The 21,789-nt window shown below is 49.6% G+C and overlaps 5 protein-coding genes across 6 annotated transcripts; 3 read left to right on the top strand and 2 right to left on the bottom strand.

Moving 5' to 3' along the window:
- The first annotated feature begins 26 nt into the window (after positions 1-26).
- On the top strand, positions 27-4,696 carry LOC137591156 (caveolae-associated protein 2-like). Its single transcript, XM_068308964.1, has 6 exons — positions 27-373; positions 2,227-2,367; positions 2,720-2,821; positions 3,031-3,288; positions 3,358-3,510; positions 3,591-4,696. Exons 1-6 carry the CDS (start codon positions 116-118, stop codon positions 3,930-3,932), a joined length of 1,254 nt encoding a protein of 417 aa, XP_068165065.1. The 5' UTR covers positions 27-115; the 3' UTR covers positions 3,933-4,696.
- A 194-nt stretch (positions 4,697-4,890) lies between these two features.
- On the bottom strand, positions 4,891-6,903 carry arl11 (ADP-ribosylation factor-like 11). The gene is made up of 5 exons (XM_068308966.1): positions 6,577-6,903; positions 6,284-6,349; positions 6,086-6,201; positions 5,814-5,991; positions 4,891-5,160 (listed from the first exon to the last, which is right to left on the bottom strand). Exons 1-5 carry the CDS (start codon positions 6,604-6,606, stop codon positions 5,032-5,034), a joined length of 519 nt encoding a protein of 172 aa, XP_068165067.1. The 5' UTR covers positions 6,607-6,903; the 3' UTR covers positions 4,891-5,031.
- A 150-nt stretch (positions 6,904-7,053) lies between these two features.
- On the top strand, positions 7,054-9,055 carry eef1b2 (eukaryotic translation elongation factor 1 beta 2). The gene is made up of 7 exons (XM_068308965.1): positions 7,054-7,212; positions 7,727-7,849; positions 7,920-8,052; positions 8,124-8,190; positions 8,388-8,513; positions 8,766-8,833; positions 8,931-9,055. Exons 1-7 carry the CDS (start codon positions 7,133-7,135, stop codon positions 9,015-9,017), a joined length of 684 nt encoding a protein of 227 aa, XP_068165066.1. The 5' UTR covers positions 7,054-7,132; the 3' UTR covers positions 9,018-9,055.
- Positions 9,056-9,415: 360 nt separating this feature from the next.
- Positions 9,416-14,914, top strand: zdbf2 (zinc finger, DBF-type containing 2). Of its 2 annotated transcripts, XM_068308963.1 has the most exons (11): positions 9,416-9,506; positions 10,201-10,309; positions 10,395-10,434; positions 11,741-11,771; positions 11,904-12,000; positions 12,074-12,231; positions 12,345-12,834; positions 12,910-13,035; positions 13,102-13,406; positions 13,478-13,640; positions 13,715-14,913. In XM_068308963.1, the coding sequence occupies exons 3-11, from the start codon at positions 10,413-10,415 to the stop codon at positions 14,576-14,578; spliced, it is 2,256 nt and encodes a 751-aa protein (XP_068165064.1). In that variant the 5' UTR covers positions 9,416-9,506; positions 10,201-10,309; positions 10,395-10,412; the 3' UTR covers positions 14,579-14,913. The 2 variants fall into 2 exon arrangements, with proteins under 2 accessions (XP_068165064.1, XP_068165063.1); XM_068308962.1 differs by having other exon boundaries at positions 12,910-13,406; positions 13,715-14,914.
- A 185-nt stretch (positions 14,915-15,099) lies between these two features.
- On the bottom strand, positions 15,100-19,754 carry dytn (dystrotelin). Its single transcript, XM_068308878.1, has 13 exons — positions 19,643-19,754; positions 19,371-19,557; positions 19,169-19,254; positions 19,004-19,083; positions 18,820-18,891; positions 18,588-18,751; positions 16,879-16,990; positions 16,650-16,771; positions 16,433-16,562; positions 16,322-16,371; positions 16,086-16,227; positions 15,555-15,954; positions 15,100-15,365 (listed from the first exon to the last, which is right to left on the bottom strand). Exons 1-13 carry the CDS (start codon positions 19,752-19,754, stop codon positions 15,223-15,225), a joined length of 1,800 nt encoding a protein of 599 aa, XP_068164979.1. The 3' UTR covers positions 15,100-15,222.
- Positions 19,755-21,789: the final 2,035 nt, after the last annotated feature.

Here is a 21,789-nt window from a genome sequence, read left to right on the forward strand (position 1 = left end):
AGAGAGAGAGAGAGAGAGAGAGAGAGAGAGAGAGAGAGAGAGAGAGAGAGAGTGGGGCGGAGGCAGCGAACAATTTTCCTTCAGTGGAACTTTGTAATGTTTTTGGTTTGAGTCAATGAGTGAACACGGAGCCATCATGGTGACAACCGAGACACACCAGACCCAAGACCTCCTGGTCCCCCCCGAGAACCAGGACCAGCTGGACCAGCAGGACCAGCCAGAGGACAACCAGGCCTCCCCATCTGCCACCCTAGCAGGACTGATCCCTGAGACCATGGGTCAGGGTCCCATCAGTGCCATTACCGTCCTCACACTGCTGGACAAGCTGGTCAACATGCTGGACACGGTGCAGGAGAACCAGAACAAGATGGAGGTGAGCCACGAGTAGGACCACACCCATTGTCAGGTCTGGCAGTTCAGGGCAAACTAGCACCGACTCGTTCCAGAAAACCTGCAAAAAGGACTCAGAGAAAGACCTGATATAGCTAAAACCACTGAAACTAACCTGCTTTTAAAAGGACATTCCTATTGTTTCCACATTCAAACACTCCAAACACAAGTTCATGTTTAAAACCAGGAATGTTTCCTCCATGCTAAAGGTTTTCCGCTTCCTAACAGTTCATGGATCCCGTTCAGCCGAGTTTTAGTCTGTTTGTGTTTCCGACAACCAAAGATCTAATTTTGTCCCTCAGTGAAATGTCACATGACACGGCAGGCGAAGCTGAAGCCAATGCAGATTCCTGCAAAGTTCTGATAATGTATTCTGATTCTGGAAGATCCCAACCTTTAGCCTGTTGCTGGAGGATAGACAGATTGTTAAGAGCATGTTTGAACAGGCTGATAACCGTCAACAGAAGGATCTAAAGAGTTGTCGACAGATCAGCAGCTCAAACAACACATATTTTTAGATTGAACAGGTAAAACACCTGGATGCCAGGCATATTATATCTAATTTTTAATTTTTTTTTTTTTTTAATTTTATATACTGGTTTGATCCCCGAAGGGAAATTAAGAAAGCACACTCTAGCTACTGATTACAAACGCATGCATACATATTTGTGAGTACAGGCCCCTGTATCACACACACACACAAAGGGGCCTGTAGGCATGCAGGGGAGGTAGAGTGGCAGGCAGCTCCTTCTTGGTGCGCCTCAAATGAGCAATTTGTAAAGGGGACGGCACCTTGCTCAAGGGTGCCTCGGCAGTGCTCCGGAGATGAGCTGACACCTCCCACTGTTAGCTCACCTCCGGGTATTTTTGGGGGGGCGGGAGCGGGAATCGAACCGCCGATCTTAAATCATAGGACGACCCGCTCTACCGCCCGCTTTATCACTGAGCCACTGCCGCCCCTAAATGCTTACCCTGATTTCTAACCCTAATCTGTTCCCTAAACCGTTTAAAGAGTTAGGGTTTAAATTAGGGTTAGGGTAACCCTAGGAGAGGCAGGGTTAGGGTTCAAGGTAAGGGTTAGGTGTTTGGGTTTGGGTAACCCTGGGAGAGGTAGGGTTTGGGTTTGGTTGAGGTTTAGGGGCTCGGGATAGGGTTGGGCATCCAGTTTCTTTACTTTTGATGTATGTCTGCTACCTCATTGACCATATTAGCCTCAAGTTGGGAGAGAGGGGCTGACAACACCTTCATAAGGGTTGAATAGCTTCCATCTGATGGTGAAGGCGTGGCAGTACAACAGGAAGTTGTTCTGGGTCCATTGTCCAGGGTTCAATCCGCCCCAAGTTTCCTAGTGGAAAAGAGTTCCGACATACCGAAGAACAAATCCTAGTCATGCACAACTAGTGGCAACAAAGACAAGAATAGTTCATACTTGACCTCCATTGATAGCAGCAGGAAGTTGGTGTGGACAGGCTGGGGATGTTCAGAAAATCACCAGCACTGACTTGTCAGGGCACAGAGGAATAACATTGGCGGAATGGCTCCAGTGTCCCCTGGAAAAGGTCAAGAAACCTGTCACGTGTTTCATGCTGAAGTATGAAACTTTGAACATGAGTGTTATTTCACTGTCTGCAGAAGCTTCTCTTGAACTTGTGACGTAAAAGCAAAAAAAGTGTGTAAATGATTTTCAACACTCTCAGACATGTCAGTTCTGAGGAATTCAGTTGCAGCAAGTCGACTTTTTGTTCAGATAAACGTTACCCAAGCCGACCGCTCAGCAAAGACCTCGTCAGTGAGTGTGTGGAATAGACTCAGACAAAGTCTCCTGTTCCGTTTCAGGTGCACCAGGTGGAGATGGAATCCGTGGTCAGAGGGATCCAGGCCGATATGACAAAGCTGTCTAAGAGCCACAGCCACACCTCCAACACCGTCAGCAAGCTGCTGGACAAGAGTCGCAAACTGTCCGTCACCATGAAGGAGGTACAAACGTGGAGTTGTGGTGATCTGGTCCAGCTGGTACCTTCCATAGTGTTTGGTCCAGCTGGTATCTTCCATGGTGTTTGGTCCAGCTGGCATCTTCAATAGTGTTTGGTTCAGCTGGTACCTTCCATAGTGTTTGGTTCAGCTGGTACCTTCCATAGTGTTTGGTCCAGCTGGTATCTTCCATAGTGTTTGGTCCAGCTGGTACCTTCCATAGTGTTTGGTTCAGCTGGTACCTTCCATAGTGTTTGGTTCAGCTGGTACCTTCCATAGTGTTTGGTCCAGCTGGTACCTTCCATAGTGTTTGGTCCAGCTGTCTTTATCGTGCACTTTGACACTGCGGTTTCTGCAGGTCCGTGAGAAGATGGAGCGTCAAGGACTTCAGGTGAAGAAGTTGGAGGCTAACCATGCCCACCTGATCAACCGCAACAACTTCAAGGTTCTCATCTTCCAGGTGAGTGTGAGCAGAAGTGAAGTCTTCACTAGCAAAGCTTTGACAGCCAACAGTTTTTATCTCGTAATCAATGAGAATTTTCTAAAGCTTTAACGCCTTAAACCAATACAATAACACAACATTCATGTGTGACTTTCAGTGAATAATGACTCGAAGGACATCAGTTGGTTTTGACAGTAAAATATTGTTGATGGGTTCATGACCTGCAGGAGGAGAACGAGATCCCCACCAGTGTCTTTGTGAAGGACCCACCTCCATTTCCTCGCGAGGACATTTTGGAAGAAGGTGATGAATCAGGCGTCATCGACGGAAGCCAGTCCCAGGAGGGTGGACTCCACGTCATCGACCTGTCATCTGATGAAGATGTTGGACTGGAGGCAGAGCTTGAGGAGGAGCTGTGGCCTCATGATCTGGAGAACATGGAGAAATCCAGAGCTGAGAAACTGAAACGGTCCAGCCTGAAGAAGGTAAGATCTACAGATACGTCCAGTCAGATGGGTCCAGATGAGTCAGTGTAACTGGTTATGTCTCTGCAGGTGGATAGTCTGAAGAAGGCTTTTTCCAGGCAGAACATTGAAAAGAAGATGACGAAGATCGGAACCAAGATTGTGTCTCAGGAACAGCGAGAGAAGATCAAACAAAGAACGTCCAGCCTGAAGGTTACACCTTTGACCTTTAGCATCAGGAAGGTACTGACTCTCCTTGTCAATCTGAGGTTCTCTGAGAGGTCCATCTCATCTTCCCAACATTCATGTTCTCTTCGTTCCAGCCTCGCAGCAACTCGGACTCCCAGATCCCAGAAGTCTCTCCTCCGACCGGCGAGTCCGGCGATGGAGAGGTCAACTTAGAGCTCACCCTGCCGGGCATCGCCGACCAGGAGGCCCCGTTTACCGAGGTCCACGCCCAGCTGGCCCCCACCGAGAAGGACGAGGTGAAGGAAGAAGTTCAAGAAGAAGTTCAAGAAGAGGAGGAGGAGAAGGGAGGAGAGGAGATGGAGAAAGGAGAGGTGGATCTCTCTGCTATAATTTCAGAGGGATTAAGTGCGGAGTACGCTCTGTCCTCCACCCTCCGTCATGAGGAGAAGGAGGAGGAGCTCCAGGAGGAATCCTAAACACTGATTAGTCCTGACCAGAATGTTAGAAGAACAGTTCAACCAATCAGAGATGAGTAACGTCCTCATAGGCTCTGAACTGTTCCTTTAAGGTTTGTGCTGTCACAAGATTGCTTCACTGATAAACTTATACACACACACACACACACACACACACACACACACACACACACACACACACACACACACACACTGTAGAAAATGTTCTCCTGAGGTTCTCATGGGTTCTTCCTTCTTTTCTTACGGCCCCTCTGAAGTTCCAGTAATCAATGAGTGGATTAGTTTGTGTGTGTGTGTGTGTGTGTGTGTGTGTGTGTGTTAGTATATTAACCAGCCTGTTGTCACTTTAACTGCTTATTAACACACAATAGTAAGGATAACTGCAACAGTGATGATAAAGTGATCGACAGTTTGATCTGTGAAACATCGATCAAGACTGATCGATCATCAGTAAATACTGATCATATAACCATTTCAGTATTGGTCAGTTTAAAAGTTAATTATTGATCACAGATTAATATCGATCGGTCACACTTTTATGTATACATGTCAGTGCGTTTTTTTTAACTGTTTTATCTATTTGTTGTTTTCAGAGCTAAAGTTACTGTTTGCTTATTTGCTTGTTGTTTGTTGTTTTCATGTACAAAAACGTTTTCTGGTGCCAAAGACCATTTCTTGTTTGACAAGTTTTACCTGTGATGTCATCATTCATCAGTATGAATCACATGAAATTCACATATAAACAATAAAATACGATGAAGCCACATCTTTGTGTTTGTTTCTATCAGACTGTTCAGGAGTAATGCTAGCCCCTAATGCTAACCCTTAAAGCTAACCCCTAAGGCCAACCCCTATGATGTACTATGTACTATGGTGTCCAGGAGGTTCCTGGACCTTCAGGTGAAGCTCTGATAAAATAACAGCATCATGACCGCTGGAGATAAAATATGTCTCAAATAAGATTGAGTTTTCCTCTGAGCTCATGAAACAAGGGAAAAGTTCAGCACAAGTTTAATTATCAATACGATCACTGATGACTGCATATATTGATCCAGCATTAAAATCGCGTCCTAAAACAATCCATTTCCTCCTCTTCCTCTCAGCTCTTCTTGATCAGTTTGTCGACGGACAAGAAGGCCTGTCGCAGGCCCAGACCCTTCAGGGCGCTGCAGGCCTGGATCTCCCACCGCCGGTCTGTGACACTCTGTAGGTCCAAATGGTTTGAGATCTGAGGGCAAGAGGTGGGGGAAATAGAGACAAGGGTGGGGTGAGAGGACGACGAGGACAGGACTGTACCTGGTGATTGTTCAGGTGTTGGCATTTGTTCCCTGACTGCTGCTAACCCGTTAGCTTTGAACAGAGACCTAGGACATGCTTTGGGTAAGGGTTAAGGGTCAGGGGTTAGGGTTAAGCGTTAGGGTTAGGAGTTAAGGGTTAGGGGTTAAGGGCTTTGGGTTAAGAGCTATGGGTTAAGGGCTAGGGGTTGGGGTTAGCGGTAAAATCGGGCCTAAAAAAATCCAGCCCGAACCGACCTGAGCCCACGGGTATTAAAGCCCGACCTGACTCGAACCTAATTATTAACATTTGAGCCCAACCCGGCCCGAATTTCGGGCTTGGACTCGGGCTTAAGATCTTACCTCTAGTTGGGGTTAAGGGCTAGGGATTAAGCATAATGGTTGGGGTTAAAGGTTAAGAGTTAGGGTTAAGGGTTAGAGTCATGTTGGGAGTTAAGTGTCGGAGTTAGGGGTTAGGGTTAAGGGTTAGGGTTAGAGGTTAAGGTTAGGGATTAAGGGTTAGGGTGAGGGTTAAGGGTTAGAGGTTAAGGGTTGGGGGTTAGGGTGAGGCTTAAGGGTTCGGGTTCATTTGGTGTGCGTTTCGTACCTCTCGTATAGTCATGGATTTCGGCAGGTCCTTCTTATTGGCCAGAACCATCAGAGGGATCCCTCGTAACCTCTCATCACCAAGAACCTTCTTCAGCGCCTTCTGGGCCTCAGGCAGCCGGGTGGGGTCACTGCTGTCCACCACGAAGACCAGCGCCTTACAGTCGTCCAGGTACAACCTGAACGTTTGTCAAAAACAACAGACTTGAACGGGTGAACCACCACCTGAACCCGTACCACCTGCTTCATTTGGTGGGCGTGGCTGATATTTACCTCCAGCTGCGTCTCATGCTCTTCTGTCCGCCCACGTCCCACACCGTCAGAGACGTCTTTTTGTCCAGGACCAGAGTTCCCACGTTAAATCCGATGGTCGGCGATGTTTCCATCACCTACAAGTTAAAGACAGATGTGGACTCTTGAAGGCGGGGTCACACCTGACAGGAAGTCTCTACCTGTGCAGTGGGGTCTCACCTGTCCTGTCAGCAGTCTAGCCAGCAGAGTCGACTTCCCAGACAAGTCCAAACCCATCAGGATCACCTGAGCAGACAATATAATGGACACAAGCTAACTGCTACATTCTAATGAAGAGGATAGCAACTTCTCTGTTCACACCTGGTGCATAACAGGTGTCAGTAAAATGAGGTGACATCACGAGTCTTTATCACATATGATATGAAAAACACACCCAGACGTTAGCGATCGATTTGCATTGATCGAAACAGTGAAATGTGGTCACATGTCTGCCAGGTGAGTCTTCGAGTTACCTGAGGACTGGAGCTGTTACTTTGACCCATCGGTCGTCTCGTGTCGTGGAATCACCGTCCTTCTTCCCTGACAGTCCTGTGCCTCTCTGAAGCGCACCTGTCCAATGTTTCACAGGTGTAATCAAGTCATTACAGCAATCAGCCAATAGGAGAGCAGGATCCAATCCGAGCAGGTCATGTGATCGTGTGACAAGTCTGACTGCATTTTTTGTGCTGGGACAGGTGCAATCCTCAGGTTCCAGGTGTATGATGGTGACGTCATCAAGTCAGCAACAACTACTGGTCACATGTCTATAACACCTGATTACATCATTTTTTGTCACGGGTTGAATAATCTATTCTATATTTGCGCAAATTAAATATCACTTCATTTTTTTGTCTGGAAGGAGGCGCCAAGAGTCCCCACCCCCCCCTTCCTCGGGTCGGCGCTGGGGGCGGAGCCCCCTGGGTGGAGGTGGGCGGGGCTTGCTCTGTCTGAGGCCATAAGGCAGCGCCTCTGCTCCTCCTCCCTCCTTCCGGTCTTCCTCTCCGTCCTCCACGTCGCCTCTTCTCCGTCATGGGCTTCGGTGACCTGAAGTCTGCGTCCGGCCAGCAGGTGCTGAACCAGTTCCTGGCGGCCCGGAGCTACATCGAGGGGTGAGTCCGGTGCGGGGAGGGGCAGCTGCTGCGAAAACAAACCGGGACGGGACGGTGTGTTTGCCGCCGCTGCAACTGCTAGTCGAGCTAACGGCGGCTAACAGTTAGCTAGCGTGTTGTTAGCGGAGCGGCGGAACCGGCTTCAGACCAGCAGCTGCTTTTGTTTGCTTTAATCAATCGAATCCATTATTATTATTTATTATTATTTATTATTATTGTTGTTGTTATTATTAAAGCTACATGCTATCGCTATCTAGCTTCAGCCACATGCTATCGCTAGCTAGCCACATGGTGCTAACCTGCAGCTCTACTTGCGCTCCACGCCATGTCGACTTTAAAGTTGTGATTGATCATCTGATCTGAATCTTGATGTGTTTGATTTGTAATCAATCGATCTGAGCAGGGCTGTTGGCATACATTTTAGTACAATAAGTGCTTTGTGGTGTTGATGGCTGATTTTTCTGTTATTGATTAAAGATCGATCGGGTGTTCTGATCGGTTCTCTCGTCCTCAGGTTCGTCCCGTCTCAAGCCGACGTGGCGGTCTTCGACGCCATCCCGTCCCCGCCCTCAGCTGACCTCTGCCACGCCCTCAGGTGGTACAACCATATCAAGTCGTACCAGAGTCAGAAGAACAGGTGAGGACCGGTCATTAGAGGGGGGGGGGTATAGGTGTCACGGGTCTGACCCCTCCTTTGCTGCCGACAGTCTCCCAGGTGTGAAGAAGCCTCTGGGGCAGTACGGCCCTGCAGGTGTGGCTGACACCACCTCAGGCTCCGCCCCCGCCTCCAAGGACGATGATGATGACGATGATTTCGACCTGTTCGGGTCGGATGAAGAGGTGAGCGCTGCGACCGCGTGTCGGGTTTTTTCCATCGGGTCGGTTCTGACGCCCTGCGTCTCGTCTTACAGGAAGACGCTGAGCTGACCCAGCTGAAGGAGAAGCGCCTGGCAGAGTACACCGCCAAGAAGGCAAAGAGTATGTGACATCACAGTGACATCATCAGTACTTCCTGAGGATTCAATCCTCCAATCCCATGACATCACATGATGATGAACCAATCACCATCTTTCGGCTGACTGCCTGATGGACACCTTGTTTGTCTGACAACCACCAGCTTCTTGAGGTTGGATGAGCTGGTTGCCACAGTAACTGACCACTCTTCTTTCTTTCAGAGCCCGCCCTCATTGCCAAATCTTCGATCCTATTGGACGTCAAGCCGTGGGACGATGAGACGGACATGGCCAAACTAGAGGAGTGTGTTCGCAGTATTCAGATGGACGGGCTGATCTGGGGGCAGTGTAAGTGCTACACACAGTACTACGGTCCTACACATTGAACTAGTGGACAGGGGTGTGTTCGGGGGGCGGGGCCATTGTGATCTGATCAGTGATCAATCGATCTCTGCAGACGGTGATGAACTATCTCACCATCTTTCGGCTGAATGTTGATGAGATTCTTTAAATCTGAGAGCTGCAGTGTAACCATTATTGACAGTGTCATTGATTATTGATAGTGTAATGATTATTGATTAATGATGATTTCCTGTGCAGCCAAACTGGTCCCGGTGGGGTACGGCATCAAGAAGCTGCAGATCAGCTGCGTGGTGGAAGACGAAAAGGTGAGAGCTCCGCCCCCGCCGCTGGGTGTGATCTGACCTTGTGACCTGTGGGTCTGACCTCATGACCTGTGGGTCTGACTTATCTTCTTGTCACCAGGTGGGCACAGACCTGCTGGAGGAACACATCACGGCCTTCGAGGACTACGTCCAGTCCATGGACGTCGCCGCCTTCAACAAGATCTGAAGAGAAAAGCCATGAATAAAAAGCACTTGAACACAAAACGTTTGTTTGTTATGTCAGCTGATCAGCAGGTGGAGTTGGACACGCCCGTCAGAGTGCTCAAAACTAGTGAACATAGGACCTGAAGGGCGGTCATGTGGTCAAAATCTAAACGGGAAGCTCAGACGACTCCCTCTGAAGATCAGGAGGTGTGGTGAAACCAGCAGCTGTCTGGTTTGGGGGTTTTTTGTTTATTTCTATCTTTAATTTTTCAATGAATAAAATTAGAAATAAAATATTAATTTCAACGCGTTTAAAAAAAAAACGGGAACAAGCCGGACGTCTACTGTCTGACCCGTCGGTGTTTCCTGTCCGGCCTGTTGGCGGCAGCACGTCAGCGGTCACGTGACCGCCTCACACAAGCCGCAGAAGAAGAACGAGACCGGAAACTAAACATCGGCGGAGCAGCGCGTCGGGAGGTTAGCGCGGGACCGCGAACAGCAGCAGCTCCAGGTAATATCGGTGATCGATCGGGGTCGGTGTGGCGATTCTGAAGCAGCCAATCACCTCCCCCGTCGCGTGGCGCGCGGACTCGCCGCGTGCGAACAGCTAAGCGGCTGCTAACGCTAGCAGCTGCCCGAGGGGCGGGGTCACGTCACCGTCTGACACGTCACCAGAGTCTCGCGACCTGTTTTTAAACCCGGCTTTTACGAACCAGTTTAAACCGGAGCCGTCAGCGCTGCAGCTAGTCAGCGTCAGCCAATCACAACGCGGCGGGGAACGTCAGCCAATCACAACTGAGGCAGAGCTGCGCTCTGATTGGTTCACATCAGATAGGCGTCAACAGCTTCTGATAGTGATAATAAATCCTGATGGCTTTAATCGATAATCAATACTTGTTATTGATCTCAAGAATAAAAAGGTTTTCCAACAACCTTTTTAATTAACTGACAAACTAAAATCTTTCCCGATCAGTTTGTATTGATTATTGATCAAATTGTGTTTTTTATCCAGCTTCACTTTCGGTTGATGGGACAATTTCCTTCTGATTCGTTGATGAAATCGTTTCCTATTGATCGGTTTATGAAATCGTTTTCTATCTATCGGTTGATGGACTCATTGCTACGAGGTAAAGGTCGTGGTATTCTGACACGCGTGTTGATGGCGTGTTTCACCACCGGCCATTAGCGTGTTGTTTTCTTCTCAGACTCATGGACCCTCAAACGGACCCATCTCAAACGGTCACCTGGTTACCATCGGTTACAGCATGGATTGCTCTGATTGGTCAGATGACCGACTGACTGCATTGCCTCCCGGTGAGCGTCCTGAACAGTGATGATCAGGATTGATTGATTGATTGATCAGGTTCGCGACCTAATCAATGTGGTGACTGTGTTTCAGCCGTCAGTCAGCAGCAGGATGTCGGACTCGTCTGATGAAGGTAAGTACTGCCCCCCGTGATGTCATAGACCTCTTCAGGTATGACATCATAGCTGGTGGTTCTGGTTCTGATCTGACTGCTAAACACAAATTTTGCTTCCTCCTCGGTTGGATGTCTGAAAGTTTTGCGCGCATTAATGACATCATCTTATTGGTTGCTGAGTGGAGGGCGTGGCCACGCCACCTGAGACGTATCTGAATCCAGTCTGATGTTACTGAGCCTCCGTTTCCATGGCAACAAATAAGCAAAATAATTTGAGAAGAAGAGAGAAACTTACTGACTGACAGGAAATGGACCGGTAACAGACTGGAAATAGACTGGAAACTGATAGGAAACAGACTGGACACAGGAAATGGACAGGAAACAGACTGGAAACAGGAAACAGACTAGAAACAGACTGGAAACAGGAAACACTTACAGACTGGAAACAGGAAACAGACTGGAAACAGGAAACTCTAACAGACTGGAAACAGACTGGAGACAGGAAACAGACTGGAAACGGGAAACACTAACAGACAGGAAACAAACGGGAAATAGACTGGAAACAGGAAACAGACCGGCAACAGAAGGGAATAGACTGGAAACAGGAAACAGACAGGTAACAGACTGGAAATAGACTGGAAACAGGAAACTGACAGGAAACTGACTGGAAACAGGAAACACTAACAGACAGGAAACAAACGGGAAACAGACTGGAGACAGGAAACTGACTGGAAACAGGGAACACTAACAGACAGGAAACAAACGGGAAACAGACTGGAGACAGGAAACAGACTGGACACGGGAAACACTAACAGACAGGAAACAAACTGGAAACGGGAAACAGACTGGAGACAGGAAACAGACTGGAAATAGACTGGAAACAGGAAACAGGCAGGTAACAGACAGGAAACAAACTGGAAACGGGAAACGAAATGGGAAACAGACTGGAAACAGGAAACACTAACAGACAGGAAATAGACAGGAAAAAGACTAGAAACAGGAAACTGACAGGAAACAGACTGGTGGAGGTCGTTACCTGTCAGTCACTCTGCTTCATGCGGTGAAGAACCAACAACCACCTTCAGGTTCTCCTCTGTTGTGACTCCTGTTGTAACGAGGAGAAAATGAACAGATCAATGAATCAGTTATTGATTAGCACCTCAATGATTGGCCCTACTGATCAGACCGTGTGTGTGTGTGTGTGTGTGTGTGTGTGTGTGTGTGTGTGTGTGTGTGTGTGTGTGTGTGTGTGTGTGTGTGTGTGTGTGTGTGTGTGTGTGTGTGTGTGTGTGTGTGTGTGTGTGTGTGTGTGTGTGTGCTACAGATGACCAGAAGAAGGCGGATTCTACGAACAGGTTAGTTCACTATTTCCCTTTCTTGTTGTTGTTGTTGTGTAAAATGAGTTTTGGGGGAGGGACCTTTCTCACCTGACATTGGCGGTATCTTCTGTGATTGGTCCATTGATTCCACCTGTGTCTCTGTGGCAGGATGTGGGCGGAGCCTCAGCCGGGACCTTCCAGGGTCAAGCCCAGCCGACAGGGATACTGTGGATACTGCAGAGTCCTGTACAGCAACCTGGACCAGGTAGGACACAGAACACCACAGCCGACCAATCAGAGGGGAGCGCCTCCTGATGACATCACGTGTCGTCTCGCAGCACCTGTCCAGCCTCAGACACCTGGACTGCGTCCAGACTTCCTCCCGGGGCTCCGGCAGCACTTCCTCCGCCGGGAGCAGCCGAACCCAGCGCCCCCTGCTGGAGCGCTTCCTGCAGGACGTCCTGCGGCACCACCCCCACCGCTACAAGGACCCCAGGTAGCCCCAACAAACAGGCCTCTGTCGCCATGACGACCGTACGCTGATTGGCTGTCACGTCGACGTCGTGGTGAAGCTCGATCTGCTTTTGATTTGCATGGGTGGACCATCAGGCCGTCCCACGCCGACCTCCCATCAGTGACCACACCCCCGTCGCCACGGCAACAGCTGGACGACGCCCACCTCTCCAACGAAGACGCCTCCTCTCTGGGTACCCGTGACCACCTGTCCGGCTCCGACCACGCCCCCTGTCAGCCTGCCAATCGGGAAGACGACGACAAGCACAGCCAGGCAGGAGGCGGAGCCACACGCTCACAAGCTCCGCCCTTGAATGCTGAGCCCCTCCCCCCCATCCACAGGAAGGCCCACAGGAAGACAAATAGGAGGAAAACCAACTCCTCCTCATCCTCACCGCCGCCACGTGACGGCACCGCCCCCGGCCCCCGGTCGGGCCCCCGCCTCGGACCGGACCCCGACCCCCAGGTCCCCAGCCCCCGGGCCCCCCCACAGCTGCTTCCCTGGCTGACCTGGGAGAAGGAGAGGAGGGAGGCTCACAAAGAGGGGGCGTTCCCTTCAGACCTCCTGAAGGAGACCATCGAGGAGGTGGGTCATGTGACGCCCTCATCAACCAATCACAGCCGCCGATCGTAAGTTTGATCGTCATTGTTTGTGTTGCAGGTGATTCAGATGTGTTGCCATGGCGACACGCCCTCGCCCTGCCAGCAGGAGGGGTCAGAGAGCTCCCACTTCAGCATCCCCGTCTCCATGGAAACCCAGAGCGACGACTGGGACTCGCCGGTGCAGGTGAGAGCGGCGGTCGGACGGCGGGGGCCGTTTTGTGTTCTAACTGGGGGGGTTGTTTCTCCGCAGGGGGTTCTGAGACAGACGGCGGTCCCTGGGGACCGGACGGAGGAGGCGGAGCTTAGCCGTCTGATGGACGCCCAGGTGGAGCTGGAGGACCAAGTGTACTCGCAGCAGCTCCACGACACCCTCCAAAAGGAGCGCCGCCCTGGGGGCGGGGTGGCCCCGCCCACCCACGCACACGTCCCCGGACCCTTTAACGGGAAGAGCTGGGCCCAGATCCGGCTGGAGGACGAGGAGCGGGTGGAGAGACTGGTTCGCCAATTCAGACAGGAAGCGTTCGTCTGCTACTTCGACAGCGAGTCACTGGCCAGGTACGCCCACCAGAGCGGCGCCGCTCACTTCCTGTTCCTTCGTCAGGTGACGCTGTCGTCGTCTCCTTCAGGTACGGGAGGAGGAGCCGGAGCAAGAAGAGGTGTGGTCAGGATGAAGGGGCAGAGCCAGACACCGGCATCCTGCCGTTACTGGACTGTAATGACGAGGATTCCAGGACTTTTAAGAGGAGGAGGCGAAAGGGGCGGGGCCTCAGAGTGGCGTCCAGGTGTCAGGTGAGAACAGTCGTCAGTTTTCCATGATGCATCGCTTCTGGTGCCGACGTTCAAACCCGCTTGTATTCCTTCAGGTGGTCAAAGTGAGTCACAGCACCCAGACGGTCCAGTTGGTCATCCCAGCTGTCCATCAACCAGCTCCGGAAGCCACGCCCCTCGACATTCCAGCAGCCAATCAGGACGTAGGAGAGAGGACTCCTGACGTCAACACGTGGCGCTTCCTCCCCCCGTCGTACTCCAACATTATCACGCCCGTCCAGCCACGCACCTCTCTGGTCTACTTCCTCTGCTCCCCTTCAAGCCCCGCCCACACGGCCACCCCAGGCTCCGCCTTCAAACGCTGCAGGAAAAAGAGACGCCCCCTGGATCTGCAGGGGTTAAAGGTCAAATACAAACAGGTTCCTGTCAGGTTCTATGACCCCAGCAGCCACCGCATCCTGAAGAACCCCCCTAAAGGGTACCTGCTGGGCCGAGGCTCCGCCCCCTGCCCGCCCCCGCCTTGCGTCCGTCAGCTGTTCCGGAGTCTCAGTCCAGACCTGAACACTGACAGGACGATGGGGGAGGGAGTTTCAGGATCCTCTAAGGTCAAAGGTCAGAGGTCGGTAGACACCGCCTTCAGGTTCCCACTGAGCGCGCTCAGTAGGGACACGCCCACGACAGACAAACAGGAGACAGCCAGGAGGCGGGGCGGGATATCTCAAACCCCGCCCCCTTCAATTCACCGCAGATCGGAACGGGAGAGTCGCCGACGAACGAGCAGGACACCCCCCTCGCCCCCCAAGAGAAGAGTCAAGGCTGTGGCCCCGCCCCTTCAGGCCAGAAGGGAGGGGCTGCGGCGCGCAGGAACCGTCAGGAAACGCCCCAGCTCTCCAGACCCCCCCTCGCTCCGACGCGGGAGGGCCCGGAGGGGGCGGGGCTGTGAGAGGACGCGAAGGTAACAGGGTACCTGGTCTGGTCACATGACACCTGGTCTGGTCACATGACACCTGGTCTGGTCACAGGAGTGCCTTACTCGCTATTTATTCTTTCTTTTTTTTCTCTGGCCGTGTTTTTTAAAAGAAATTTTTTAATAATCAGATCATGTAGAGTTTTTACACAAAGTTGGTTCTGGACTAACCTTTGACCCCTAACCGTCACCCCCGACCCATTAAATCATGAACTCTATGTCGAAACATTCATTTTCTGTTATTGTCCATCAGATGACGTCATTTTCACTGCATGCTGTTTTCCTTGTCTCCTGTAGGGGCCGCTGTTGTATAACTACCATTAAAGCCAATACAGTACAAAGAACTGAATTTGTATGTGTGTGTGTCTGTGTGTGTGTGTGTGTGTGTGTGTGTGTGTGTGTGTGTCAGTTTAGTTCAGTTTAATCAGTTTAATTTAGTTCAGTTTAATCAGTTTAACGTTCAGGACTAAATTAATAAACCAATTGATTAATTAATCAAGCTCTGCGGGTTTAAGCCTCAATTGCGGATTTTGAAGAAGATCGAGAAGCTCAGAGTCCAGGATGAGAGCACAGAAACGCTGATTCAGGAGTTTGATTCCATAGTGGAGGAGAATGTTCCCAGAAGAGTTCCAGGGGTCACTGGCGGTGGGGTCTCCAGTCCAGTGCCGGCTCCAAACCCTTAAAGCACCTCGTCTCATCTCCCATAGCGTCCACCAGGAGGTGAACCGACTCTCCCACGTGGGCCGCCGCTGTCAGAAGCTCCGCCCCCCTCCTGTCATCTGGAAACAAGATCGAAGATGATCGGCGTGACGATAAACAAACACGCAAAAAAAAAAAAAGAAGGAAGTGTGGTGACGTTTGATGTGTTCTGTTGGCGTGTTCTTCCGATCGCAGCGGAATTCACCTCCACAGCAGCAGGTGGCGCTGTGCCTGGGTGAGCCGGGCTCGTTCTGACAGGATTGACTCACCTGTCTCTCTCTTTGTCCATGTGTCCACCTCCATCTCCGTCTTCAGCCTCTCCACAGCCTCCTGCAGCAGCTGATCTGGACTACAGCTCCCACAATCCCATTCTTCTGTCTCTTTAGACAGACAGGTGCCCTGAGGGCCACTCCCCTCCGTGTTATCTTGGCGTCCCACAGGATGGAGAAACCTCTCCCCTGCATCTTCATCTTCACAATGTGTGTCATGTGATGCTACCTGGTGCATTATGGGAGGAGATGGCTGCTCTTCCTCACTGCAGGTGAGCTGCTCCTCATCATCACCTCCTCCCGCCTCATGTCCCTCTGAGTCTGATGATGTCACGTTGCTCTCTGTCTCTGATTGGACCCTTTCGATTGCGTGGCGTTGAGCTTCCATCTCGTTCAGGGCCTGAAGAACAACAACAACTGCTGTTTCAACTCCCACAATGCATTTCCCTACCAAACAGCCAATCAGTGAGCTTCAAAATCCCTCCACAGTTTGTGCGTCAAACATATTGGAATGCATCCCAAACGGCCGACCTTTGTGAGCATCGTCTGTAAGCTGAGGTTGTCTTCTCTCAGCGTCTCCATGGTAACCTCCATCTCAGAACACCTGTTCCCCAGGATGCCCTGCTCTGATTGGACAGTGACCTTCCAGACTTGCAGCTGCTCCTCCAACAACCTGTCGATCAACAGGGATGAAGATGATGATGGTGATGATGACGAAGGTGAAGACTCGCTCCTGACAATCTGTGATTGGTCGGTTCTGATCTCACCATTTGTCTCTCTGCAGGTTTCTGACTTCAGTGAGGAGAGACTGGTCTACCTGGTTAATGACATCATCATCATCATCATCATCATCATCATCATCGCTTCCATCGGCTCACCTGCTGGGACTCGCTGTCAACCTGTAGCGAAGGAGTTTGCACTGAGGCATCATGGGACACAATTCTGTTAGAGGACGGATTTTGATTGGCTGCTGAAACAGCTGGTGTTGTCACATCCGTGGGGGGAGGGCTAAAGAACAACAACAAAGAAATGAAGTTGACTAAAGGTGTGGTCACACCCAACAGAAGTGTGAAAGGTGGACTGATGTGACTTTACCTGCTCAGATAAGCCCCGCCCTCCTCAGCCCTCATGTCAGCCTCTCTCTGAGTGTGTCGCCGAGGTAACAGGGTACGGCGAGCGCTGCGCGCTAACGAGGACAGAGACTCTCTCCACGTCGGCTGACGACACAAACGGAAAAAAGAATGTCAGTCCAACAGTCATTTAGCCCATCACCGTGGCAACACAGGGTGACAGGATCGCACACCACCCGTCAGTCATTTGTTACCTGTGTGCAGAATGCCATCATTGGATGTCGACTCCGGTGTCTGACCGACTCTCTGCCTGACAGGAAGCAGCTCTGACACACCTGGACATTCAAACACTTCCTGCAGCGATACCTAAAAATACAATCTGGTAAACTAGAGTCTGGTAAACTAGAGTCTGGTAAACTAGAGTCTGGTAAACTAGAGTCTAAAAGACTCAAATCTGGTAAACTAGAGTCTAGTAAACTAGGGTCTAATAAACTAGAGTCTGGTAAACTAGAGTCTGGTAAACTAAAGTCTGGTAAACTACAGTCTGGTAAACTAGGGTCTAGTAAAATAGAGTCTGGTAAACTAGAGTCTGGTAAAGTATAGTCTAGTTAGACTAGTCTGGAAAAACTAGAGTCTGGTAAACTAGAATCAGGTAAAGTACAGTCTGGTTACGTAGAGTGAAGTTTAACCCTAACCCTAACCCTAACCCTAACCCTAACCCTAACTAGAGTCTAGTAAACTAGGGTCTAATAAACTAGAGTCTGGTAAACTAGAGTCTGGTAAACTAAAGTCTGGTAGACTACAATCTGGTAAACTAGAGTCTGGTAAACTAGAGTCTGGTAAACTAGAGTCTGGTAAACTAGAGTCTAAAAGACTAAAATCTGGTAAACTAGAATCAGGTAAACTAGGGTCTGACAAACTAGAGTCTGGAAAACTAGAGTCCGGTAGACTAGAGTCTGGTAAGCTAGAGTCTGGTAAACTAGAGTCTAGTAAATAAGAGTCTAGTAAACAAGAGTCTGGTAAACTAGAGTCTGGTAAGCTAGAGTCTGGTAAACTAGAGTCTGGTAAACTAGAGTCTGGTAAGCTAGAGTCTGGTAAACTAGAGTCTAGTAAACAAGTGTCTAGTAAACAAGAGTCTGGTAAACTAGAGTCTGGTAAATTAGAGTCTGGTAAACTAGAGTCTTGTAAACAAGAGTCTAGTAAACAAGAGTCTGTAAAACTAGAGTCTGGTAAACTAGAGTCTGGTAAACAAGAGTCTGGTAAACTAGTCTGGTAAGCTACAGTCTGGTAAGCTAGAGTCTAGTAAACTAGTCTGGTAAACTAGAATCCGGTAAACTAGAGTCTGGTAAACTAGGGTCTGGTAAACTACAGTCTGGTAAACTAGAATCTGGTAAAGTACAGTCTGGTTAACTAGAGTGAAGTTTAACTATAGCCCGGTAAACTAGAGTCCGGTAAACTAGAGTCTCATAAACTAGAATCTGGTAAACTACTGTCTGGTAAACTACAGTCTAGTTAAACTAGAGTATGATAAAACTACGGTCTGGTAAATTAGAGTCTGGTAAACTACAGTCTGGTAAAGTATAGTCTAGTTAGACTAGTCTGAAAAACTAGAGTCTCGTAAACTAGAATCAGGTAAAGTACAGTCTAGTTACGTAGAGTGAAGTTTAACTCTAGTCTGGTAAACTAGACTCCGGTAAACTAGAGTCAGGTAAACTAGGGTCTGACAAACTAGAGTCTGGAAAACTAGAGTCTGGAAAACTAGAGTCCAGTAGACTAGAGTCTGGTAAACTAGAGTCCGGTAAACTAGAGTCCGGTAGACTAGAGTCTGGTAAACTAGAGTCTGGTAAACTAGGGTCTAGTAAACTACAATCTGACAAACTCCAGTCTAGTTAAACTTCAGTTAGAGCCACAGTGCATTGGGTTCCATTCAGAGACGTTCTTTCATTGGATATCGACATGTCACCTGAGTCCGGCAATGGGGGCGGTCTTGCAGGTATGACAGCGTACGTTGTGTGTGACCTTCTGACTGATGGCTAGACGATACAGGGTGGGTAACCATAGCAACAGATGTGGCTCACTCTGCAGCCAGGACAGCACATGTTGTCTGCCCAACATTGGGGTCGACACCTGAAACAGTTGGTTGGTTCGTCAACATGACAACCAACAAAGACATGCTGATTGGTTTGTTTTCTCACCCCAGTGAAACAGGAAGTGACGGCGGCCTCCACGCCACCAAACAGCGCCTCCTCCTTGACTGCTGACGGGATCTGAACACATGATGAAGGAAGAGAGGAGCTACTTTCTAATGTTTAGTGTCTCACTGCTAAACTACTAGCAAAATGTGTTATTTAGGTCATCAGGAGTCAAAGAGTTAATGACCTGGCTGAGGTCGTCCAACAAACACCTGAGTCCAGACCTGCTAACCAACCCAGAACCGTTCTCTGCTAGACCAAGAAGAGCTGCAAGAACAGGAGCAGGGTTTAATCTAACAGACAGTCAGACAGACAGGCAGGCAGACAGACAGACAGACAGACAGACAGTCACCTCTGTATTTGACCAGCAGACTCTCTGCTGACAGACCAATCAGAGCAGTTTGAAAAGAATCAGCTGACAAGCGACCAGACTGAGTCCTGAAAGTAAACACAGACATGGATCCTACATGTACAGCGTGACATTTCTCTGCACAAACATACACACACACACACATGTGTGTCATGCATGTAAATCACATGTAACATGTTCCCACCGGTCATACAGTCCAAACATCAGACTGCAAGTCTCCTCGACGGCGCCGTTCTCTCGTGGAACCTCTTGTGAAGCAGCGTGGAACATCCTGTCCAGAGCGTGAGTCACTTCCTGTCTGGTCAGCTCCACTTCCTGTCGTCCCAGGGAACGTAGGGCCACTTTGATGTGTTGCAGGGACACCGTGTCCACTGAGAACACACAACCACACCGCGTCAGCGTTAGCATGGATGTGTGACCCTTGAAGAAACAAAGGGACGCAATCACATGACTCACTGCGGCAGCGCCTCTGGAGGGTCACCAGCTTCAAGGTCGCCCTGCAGATGGAGGGATGGACCTCAGCCCCCGCTTCTGCACCATCAGCGACAAAACAACAAGAACATGACATCATAAAGCAAACGCTCGCAGGGCGATGTCAACAACAACAGGATATGGGAAAACGAACGCATCCTACACCTCAAAGAACCATCCTACACCCAAACAGTACCTCCGTACACTGAAAAGGATTATTTCATTTAAAAAATTCAGAGTTTTTCAGGTTTGATTGTTGTAGGACTTAGTAGAACTTGTAGAACCCAACAGAACCTATGATTCAGAGACTAGTAGGACCCCCTGAAACCACCTCAGGAGAACTGATTCAGTAGAACCTGGTAGGATTCAGTAAAAACAGGTAGGACCAGCAGAAGCGGCTCAGAACACAGGAGACCCGATTTACCTATGCGGTGCGGATCCATGTGGCGCTGGACGTGTCGTCAGTCTGAGAACACAAACATCATGGATCAGTGATGATGTCATAGATGAGTCATGATTATTGACGAATGATCATTGATTGATAATGACTGTTGGAGTAAAAAGAACCCACTGGAGGGATCTGGTTCTGGTTCTGGTTCTGATCCCTGATGGAAAGTAGAAGCTGTATCTCTCTACTTCATGTACATATGACATCACTGGTCTCAATCAATCAATCAATAATCACATGATCAATACTATCGGAGCAGAAACACACCAAACACTCACCTTCGTCCTCCTGAAACTGATGCTGCTCAGTAATGAACAAGGTTACACTTCTCACCGGAGGCCTGTGGACCAATCAGCTGCAGGCAGAGCTGTGACATCACAGGGCTGCTGACACCTGATGCTCAGACCGTCATTCAGTATTAATGACACCTGTTCAGGTAAACACAACACCAGCAGCGAGCCAATCAGAGGTCATGTTTCGTGCCTCCATCTTTGAAGCCTGAATGAAGACAATGACTTGAATGTTAGACAGACTCCTCCCTGTGGGCGGGGCCTCACCCTCGTCATAATGCACTGAAGGGACACTCAGGCTGCACTGAGGTGGGAATGGAGCGCTCCTTGGGGGCGGGCCTGCTGGTCCTCTCTGCTCTGATCACAGGTGATCAGCTCCTGATCAGATGTTCACTCTACTGATATCAGTAACTGTCGTAAAGTGAGGGGGTGTGGTTTGATTTACGGCTGCTGTGACGAACGTACGACAGGTCTCACATGGCAGTAAAGAGACTTCTCATTAGTAACAATACATTCACCATGTGGACACCTCCAGCTGCTACGGCTATGCATGTCAGACGGCACATAAAGGACTAAAGCTTCCAGATAAACGTTTACATTGTGTGTCTGATTAAAAGTGTTAAATAAGACAACAGCTGAAAAATCAAATATCGCTTCCTCCTGGGGGGCCGTTGACCTCTCATGGCGTTCCTCAGCGATCAGTCTCATTTGCTGGACAACAAAAATCAATCCCTGAATCTCGCTTGATTGCGGAGTCAACGATTCTGACACCCCTCACAGCTTCCTCCACCCAACAGCTGCCATTGTCTGTCACATCCACCACTACACTGTCACCACAGGAGGGCGGTGTTTTCACCCAGATTCCCACTACCGTTCCAGTGGTTTTGTCTAAGCCTGCTATTCAGATGGATTTCCCATCATTTAGTGGATCGAAAGGTGTATGACATTCTTAACTTTGTGGACCGCTGCCAAACTTACCTTGCTGTGCTAAGAACTAATGGGCGCTCTTTCTGGTGTCCTTAAGGGCCCGCACATAGCTGGTGGACTGTGGCAAAGAACAACGTACATACCTGGACAGAGTTCAGAGTCTTTCAAAGCTGCCTTCCTTCCCCCTGATTATCTCTCCGAAGTGGAAGAGAAGCTGAGAAACATGGTGCAGCTACCGGAGCAGAGTTCAAGAGATTTTGCATATGATTATCGGGCACTTTGTCTCCGGTGGAAACCTGATATTACAGAAGCAGAGCTGGTGCGCAAAATACTGAATAACTGTAACCCCAGAATAGCTGGCTGCCTTAGAGGTACTGTCACTAATGTGGACCAGCTTGTTCATATTGGTACCTTGGTAGAGAAAGATTGCAGTTCCAGCTAATCTGCCTTCAGTGTCTATCCCCCCA

Source organism: Antennarius striatus, chromosome 24 (assembly GCF_040054535.1).
Source record: "Antennarius striatus isolate MH-2024 chromosome 24, ASM4005453v1, whole genome shotgun sequence".
In the NCBI taxonomy this organism is placed as follows: domain Eukaryota; kingdom Metazoa; phylum Chordata; class Actinopteri; order Lophiiformes; family Antennariidae; genus Antennarius; species Antennarius striatus.